The sequence below is a fragment of the Myotis lucifugus genome, unplaced genomic scaffold (assembly GCF_000147115.1).
Source record: "Myotis lucifugus unplaced genomic scaffold, Myoluc2.0 scaffold_782, whole genome shotgun sequence".
NCBI classification, from domain to species: Eukaryota; Metazoa; Chordata; class Mammalia; order Chiroptera; family Vespertilionidae; genus Myotis; species Myotis lucifugus.
Genome location: NW_005871830.1, coordinates 140724 through 147869, shown reverse-complemented (window position 1 = coordinate 147869; position 7146 = coordinate 140724). Strand labels below are relative to the sequence as shown.

The 7146-nt window shown below is 52.8% G+C and overlaps 1 protein-coding gene and 1 long non-coding RNA gene across 4 annotated transcripts in view; one reads left to right on the top strand and one right to left on the bottom strand.

Annotated features, from left to right (window-relative positions):
* LOC106695026 overlaps positions 1-172 on the bottom strand; it is an 8882-nt gene extending 8710 nt beyond the window's left edge. For both annotated transcript variants that reach the window (XR_002827084.1, XR_001346116.2), the window contains exon 1: positions 60-172. This is a non-coding gene — a long non-coding RNA (uncharacterized LOC106695026). The remainder of the gene's footprint in view (positions 1-59) is intronic.
* KCTD1 (potassium channel tetramerization domain containing 1) overlaps positions 7-7146 on the top strand; it is a 63613-nt gene continuing 56473 nt past the window's right edge. Inside the window, exon 1 of one of the 2 annotated variants that reach the window (XM_006106201.2) lies at positions 7-1313. In XM_006106201.2, the coding sequence (XP_006106263.1) occupies positions 96-1313 (1218 nt within the window). In that variant the 5' untranslated portion in view covers positions 7-95. The remainder of the gene's footprint in view (positions 1314-7146) is intronic. The other variant, XM_023747040.1, reaches the window with a different exon arrangement.

Genomic DNA, 7146 nt, shown 5'->3' with positions numbered 1-7146 from the left:
GGCTGAGCGAGAACACCCGGCTGGCCACCCGCTACGCCGTGCGCATCTTCCGGGAGTACCTGAGCGAGAAGGCGCAGAGCCCGGACTTCGAGACCATGGACAAGGGGGCGCTGTGCCGCGTGCTGCGCTCCTTCTACGCCGAGGCGCGCTCCAAGAGCGGCCAGCTCTACAGCAAGTCGTCGCTCATCAGCATCCGCAGCTCCCTCAACCGCTACCTCAACGAGCCGCCCTACTGCCGCACGCTCGACCTCACCAAGGACCCCGAGCTGCGCAGCGCCAACCTGACGCTGGCCGCCGTCATCCGCAAGCTGGAGGAGCAGGGCGCGGGGCCCGTGGTGCAGAAGCAGGCCATCACGCGCGCCGACCTGCGCAAGCTCTACACGTCCAGCGTCTTCGGCGCCGGCACGCCCTTCGGGCTGCTCAACAAGGTCTGGTTCGAGACGTGCATGTACTTCTGCACGCGCGGCCGCGAGAACCAGCGCGAGCTGGAGGAGGACTCCTTCGGGCTGGCCATGGACGAGGACGGCCGCAAGTTCGTCTACTTCAAGTCCCTCGGGCCCTACCACAAGTCGCGCTCGTCGTCCTGGAGCAAGAAGCGCGCGGAGAGCAGCGACGAGGAGAACCTGCCGCGCATGTACGAGACGGGCACCGAGTTCTGCCCCTACGCCAGCTTCGTCAAGTACCTGTCCAAGCGCAACCCGCTGTGCAAGGCGTTCTTCCAGCGGCCGCGGGACCACTGCAGCGAGGGCGACGTGACCTGGTACGAGAACAAAGCCATCGGCAAGAACTTGCTGGGCACCCGCATGCAGATGCTCTCCAAGGCGGCCAAGCTCTCCAAGACCTACACCAACCATTGCATCGGCGCCGTCTCCATCGCCACGCTCAACAGCATCGCGGGCATCGGCACCAAACTGGGCTCGCCCGCCCTGCAGGGCTGCTACCCCGAGGCTCTGAACGGGGCCGCCCGCCACCACTCCCACCACCCCCCGGCGCCTCCCTCCCACCACCACCGCCCCCAGCCGCCCGCGCTGGGGAACACCTACGTCCTCCCCAAAGACAGCCTGGGCGCGCCCGACGTGAAAGCCGAGGCTGCGCCCAAGCGCGCCCTGTACGAGTCCGTGTTCGCGTCGGGGGAACTCTGCGGCCCCTCTTCGCCCAAAAGACTCTGCCTGCGGCCCTCGGAGCCCGTGGACGCGGCGGTGGTGGTGGTTTCCGTGAAACACGACCCCCTGCCTCTTCCTCCCGAAGCCAATGGGCACAGAAGCACCGGTTCTCCCACCATAGTTCCACCTGCTATTGTTTCCCCCGCCCAGGTAACCGAACTAAACTCTGTGCATGCATGTTTCTTCCGTGTCGCCGGGAGGCTAACTTGTGCTCATGCGGGTCAGGGTTGGGGCAAGTTTGAAAAAGTAGCAAATATCCGGGATCCCATTCGGTTTCGCCCTGAGGAGCTTAACCCTGGGCGCTTTTCAGGGAAGTTCGCACCTGGCCTGGGAAGGTGGGAGAGGGCCATCACCCTAATAATTACCCCCAACCATCACAGCTGCGCTTCAAAGTTAGCAGAACAAAAGGGTGAGCGAGCCCACAGCCTCTCATTGAAGGCAGCAGGGGTTATAAGGCCACGAGTGCGGGGTACTGCACGTATAAAGGAAGCAGTGACCTAGACTATATTTGCATAAAGGAACCATTAAAATACTCTATTGCATCTTCACCATAACTTATGAAGTTCGGGCACCAGTTATAAATTATGAGAAAGCAAGCGTGCCAAGCCCACTTCCTATAAGGAGGCGGGAGTGGAGGGCCTGGCTGCTCAGTGCCAGTAGCGTGTAGTTGCATGTAAAGTGACGTGTGGGGTGTCATTAACATAAACTGAAGTCACGGCTAAAGTTACTATTAGATGGAAAGGTGACCTGCCCCAGCGGCCAGGCTCTGCCGGGAGCATTGGCCCTGTGGTGCCCGGCACTGGGGCACGCAGGCGTGGCTGTCTTTCCCAGCCCCATGGAGCTCACGATGAGGGGGGGGGGGCGTGCAGATAGGACGTGTGAATATAGGGAATTAAGACACACAGCACAGGACGTGGCAGGAACCCCAAAGGAAGGGTCGTGGCCCAGAAGCTGAGCCACCTCGGGCAAGCCGGCTCACCTCTCTGGGCTTCAGTGTCCTCCTCAAAGATCAGGGCAGTGTTTTTTGTTCGTTTGTTTTGGTTTGGTTTTTTATAGCCAAGGTGGAGATTGATTGAAGAACAAGTACAGACTCCCACGTGGGGAGGGGGAGGGAGTCCCCCAGGGCCGCGTTTTAACATTGAAGTTATTTAATTCTACGCAGCACCACGTTCTGGGTGGAGACTGGGGGCTTAGGTGGAGGCTTCTGGTCTTGGGGTTTTCCCTGGAGGAATCTGTTCGCATGATTAAAGTGGCCTTTATCTCGGAGACTCCGCTCTCCCAGCCAGACCTCGGAGGGCCCTGGGCCGGGCCGGCTCTGCAGGCGGGAGCAGCCACCGGAGGTTTCACAGCTGTGCCCTCCCTGCCACGGAGCAGAGTGGAATCCGGGCTGTGCGTCTGCAAGTGCAGTGCAGGCCCTTCAAGGAACAGATGTCAGGTACCTCTGCGCTTTTTCCGAAGTGGAAATTCCAGTTCTGGACAAACTGACCCTTTCAAACATTTACCAGCTAATCAGCAAGCCTCAAGGCCAACTGAGAAAGAGGCTGTGAGCGATCCTATAAACACCCAAGTTCTCTAAAGTCTGCGAGCCTGTGGGCCCTGGGTCTTCCTCTCTGTACTTCTGGTGTGTGAGCGCGTTTCTGACAGGCCCGGAGGTTGGCTCAGGGCAGGGGTGGGGAACCTTTCTTCCTGCCAAGGACCACTCGGCTATTTATAACATCGTTCTCGGGCCATACAGAATTATCAGCTTAGAAATGAGCCTGCTATATTTGGTCAAACGTTTAATGAACTCCCCCCTAATGCCTTGGCAGGGCCAGCCCGAAGGATTTCTCAGGCCTTATATGGCCCACGGGCCCATGTGCCCTACCCCTGTTTTGAGGAGGAGGATTTTTTCTCTTTGGAGAATTTGGGTTTGCTTTTTCTTTGAAAGCAAAAACGAATGTTCATATTCTTCTACTAAAGTGAAAACCCTTAAAATGTCCTGGTTCAGAAGAGCATCTGGTTAAGAGTTAGGAGCCTACGAGAGTTTAGTAAAGTGCATGTCTGCTCGGAATAGTAACGACACAGTTCGTCTCCCGGCGTCTGTCTGCTGGCTTCCTGGCACCCGTGTCATTACAGAATCATGACCTAAGACCCCGACGATTTGCCGGGTTTGTTTAGCTGCTGCCTTTTGTTTGAAGGAGTGCCGTCTGTCACAGGCTTTTATTTTAACCGAGGGAGACACATCCGTTCTCTAAACCTGAAGACTAATTCTTCTCTTTTTTTCTTGAGTTGTCAGCTCCCAAGTATGAATGTGAGTATCCACATATTGATTATGTCCTTACCATGGCTCTCGAACTAAGTCCCCTGTAGTTAAAAATGCGACTAAAAGTTGTTCTCTCTGCACATAGTTAACAGTCAGCTTCTCACTTACATTGGAGTCAGCTTTTAGAAATAAGCAGTAAGAAATGTGCAGGCACTCTGCAGTAAGCACCAGAGAACTCGCTGTAGGAAGCCCGAGTATTCTAAGTCTAAAGCCAATGTTTCCGTAAAAAGCTGAGCTTAAACTTTTCCTGCGTCTGTTTATTAAAACCACTGTAGCAGTTGAGGTCCAGGGCATTTCCTGGGATTGATGACTGGCCCAAGGCATAGCTCCAGGTGGCCATCTCCTCCAGCTGGCACGAATCCCCGGGGAGTGCCATGTGCCCATCCCGGTCCAGTCCTCGGTACTTAATTATCAACACGGGCTGTCTGACCTCACTCCTGACGGGACCCCACGTGCCGTGTCCCCGAAGTCCACTGGTGCCCACGCTATTCTGGACTCTCGCTAATGCCGCCACACCCTGATGCTTTAGTGCCCTTCTAACATTGCGAGCTTCTCAAAAAAATGAAGAGCCTGTTACTTTTCAGGGGTGGGGACCCTTTTTTTCTGCCAAGGGCCATTGGATAGTTAAAAGATCATTCGAGGGCCATATGAAGTCATCAACTTAAAATTAGCCAGCTGTACTTGGTCAGACATTTCGTTAACTCCCCCCTCATGTCTCGGCAGGGCCAGCCCGAAGGATTTCATGGGCCCTATGCGGCCCGCAGGCCGGGCATCCCCACCGCTGCATTTAAATGCATTGACTCTTTTTATTAGAACATTAATAAGCGAGTTGGTTATGGGACTGGCTGGAAAATGAATGCGCTTGAGGATTCACAAAGATGGAGTTTGTGATTTTTACTCCTGTGAAGTGCCTGGGTTTTGTTTTTCATTGGGGGGGGTGGTGATGGTTGCTCTAACTGATTCGCTCTTTAACTCTTCCTCTTGAATGGCCGTGTTCAACGTCAAGAGTAGGTTTAGTTCCCTTTCCGCCGCACGAGCTGTTGTCATCTAAGATGGTCCAGTTATTGGTGCAACGTCCCAGCTCCCAGGTGGCGATCACGTGGTGCATCTTCCAAGGTCTCTCGGGCCTCTTCTGCATCCTCCTGGCTGGTCTCTGCATCTCCACAGCATGTTCCCCGCCTCGGAGGACAGTCCTTCGGTTTAGAGAGACGACAGAGATTTCCAACGTTGGTCTTTATATCTTAACTTACACAACTGTAGAATACCAATAGGAGCTTAGATTTTAAATATCATCGTGCGGTTGCCTAAGTGTGTATAGACGGTGCCTCTCTCCAGGACCAAACAAAAAATGTGAACATGAGCTCCCTGAAATGCACTGGGGAGCCTCCGTCAGCCTGTGACAAAGCTGCAAGTCAGTTGCACTCACTTGACCCTAACCCAGATTATTTCCAGAAATACTTTTAAGGAATTCCGAAAGTGGAAAGTCTATTAGTGGAAAGATTCCGGAGTCGGCGGAGCATGTCCGCTGCTTCTGTTTCCTTGTCTGCAGTGGGGGCCAGAGTTGTCCTCACCGTTTCCGAGCTGGAAACTGGAGCGGCCCCCCCTGTGGGGCGTGCATCCCTCCTGCCCTCGCCTCAAGGAGCCAGCGCCGGTTGCACTGGGAGGCCGGGCTCACTCCTGTCCAGGTGCTGCGCTGTGGGAGGGAAAGGAGCTTCCATCTATTCCTGTGACAGTTTTATTTTGCATTTGAAAGTAGGCAGGAGGGATACTCATTTCCACTTAAAGATGGATCACACCCTCCCCTCCCCCCATGAAAAGATGGATACAGCTGGGCTGGTGTGGCTTAGTGGTTGAGCATCGACTTACAAATGGGGAGGGGTCATGGTTTGATTCCTGGTACCCGGGTTGCAGACTCGATCCCCAGTAGGGGGCATGCAAGAGGCAGCTGATCAATGATTCTCTGTCATCATTAATGTGTGTCTTTCTCTCCCTTCCTCTCTAAAATCAATAAAAATGTATTTTAAATATATATATATGTCTATATATATGTCTGTATATATACTTTTTTAAAAAAGATGGGTACAGACTTTTATAAATGTGAAAGGAGTAGCGTGTTTAACAGCTGTAGCTAGTGTGAGAACTTTTTTACAATGATTATCTGGAGCTTATTAGGATAACTGGTCTGTTTAAAACGGATATTTTCCTGATTTTTATTGATTTAAAATGTATTTTTATTGATTTTTTTAGAGAGAGAGGAAGGGAGAGGGACAGCGAGAGAAAAACATCATTGATCAGGAGGGGGCAGCCCACCAGGGATAGAGCCTGCAACCCCGGCCGGGCATGTGCCCTGGACCAGGAACCGAACCAGTGACCTCTTGGTTCCTGGGTCGACGCTCAACCACAGAGCCACGCTGGCCAGGCCCTGATTTTTGAAATGTTAATTTGTGGCCACACTTCTTTTTCTGCTGCAGGAATGTTTGCTCTGCTTTATGGAAAGTTCACGTTGGTGGAGAAACTAAATTCACTAACATTAAGTATGTAACTTCTCCCGTTCATTCGGGAGGCAGTTACTGAGCATCTGCTAACCTGGCTCTTGCACGAGGGATCTCTATAATTCTCTATTTCAAGTAGTCTCATTGGCAAGGTTTTGGCCTCATTACATATTAAAACTAGATAAAAATAAAGAAAGTTAACAGGTAATGTTTTACAACAGTCATTTTGGGGGGAAATCTGTACCTTCACTCTTGCTTATTGCAGTCCGTACTCAGGTGTATTATTTTAAATTGATATAAACCCACATCTGAGTCAGCTCACTATCTATTAAATCCCATCCAAGAAATAGAAAAAGTATTTGCTGCCAGGGGAGAAAGGAAATCCCGTTGATCTAAACCCTGAGTCCCGTGTCACCCTGATTTGAAAATCTGGCTCCCCTAACAAATGACACGCAAAAGGCCCTTCATTCTCTCTGCCTTGCAAAGGGACCTGAAGCCCGAAGAGCCCTCCTTCCCGCAGGGCTGCCGGCTGGGCTGGGTGAGGAAGGAGGCGAAGATGCGCTCCCTGGAGGGCTGACAGATTTCAGAGAGAATCAGGTAGTGCTTTCTGGGAAAAAAGGAAAGGAATTTGGAAAGGAATGCCGACGGATGGCAGAGATAAATGTTGCTTGTGAGTAATCCACTTACCAAATTAGAATGTCAGGACCAGCTGGGCAGATTGTAATCATCAATGCCTCCACGTTCTACTCCTGTCTCCTGTCCGGTTACCCCAGGGGACTGAGGTGTCCCCCGTTTCATCCACACCTTCCTCTCCCAGCACAGCGGCTGCCATCTCTAGAGGTCAGCGTGGCTCCCTCCGGCAGTTTTGAGGTCACCGTCCCATCCTCTCACCGATTCTGTGGTTACGAAGTAGATAGAGCGTCATCGTTACTAATGACCCGGAGGTACCGCCGGCTTTAAAGTGGTCCACCTGCCGGCCGCCTTCGCGTCGTCTGGGAGCTTATCGATCCCGTAGGATCTCGCCAATCTGTTCCCCCGAATCAAGTTTTAACAAGATTCCCAGGTGATCTGTGTGCACAGAACATCTTGATGAGCAGTGGTCTACGGTCTCTCATCTCCGCCTCACACAGCCCTTCAAGGAGTGATGGTCATTATCCCATTAGCAGAGGAGGCGACCTAGGGAACGGGT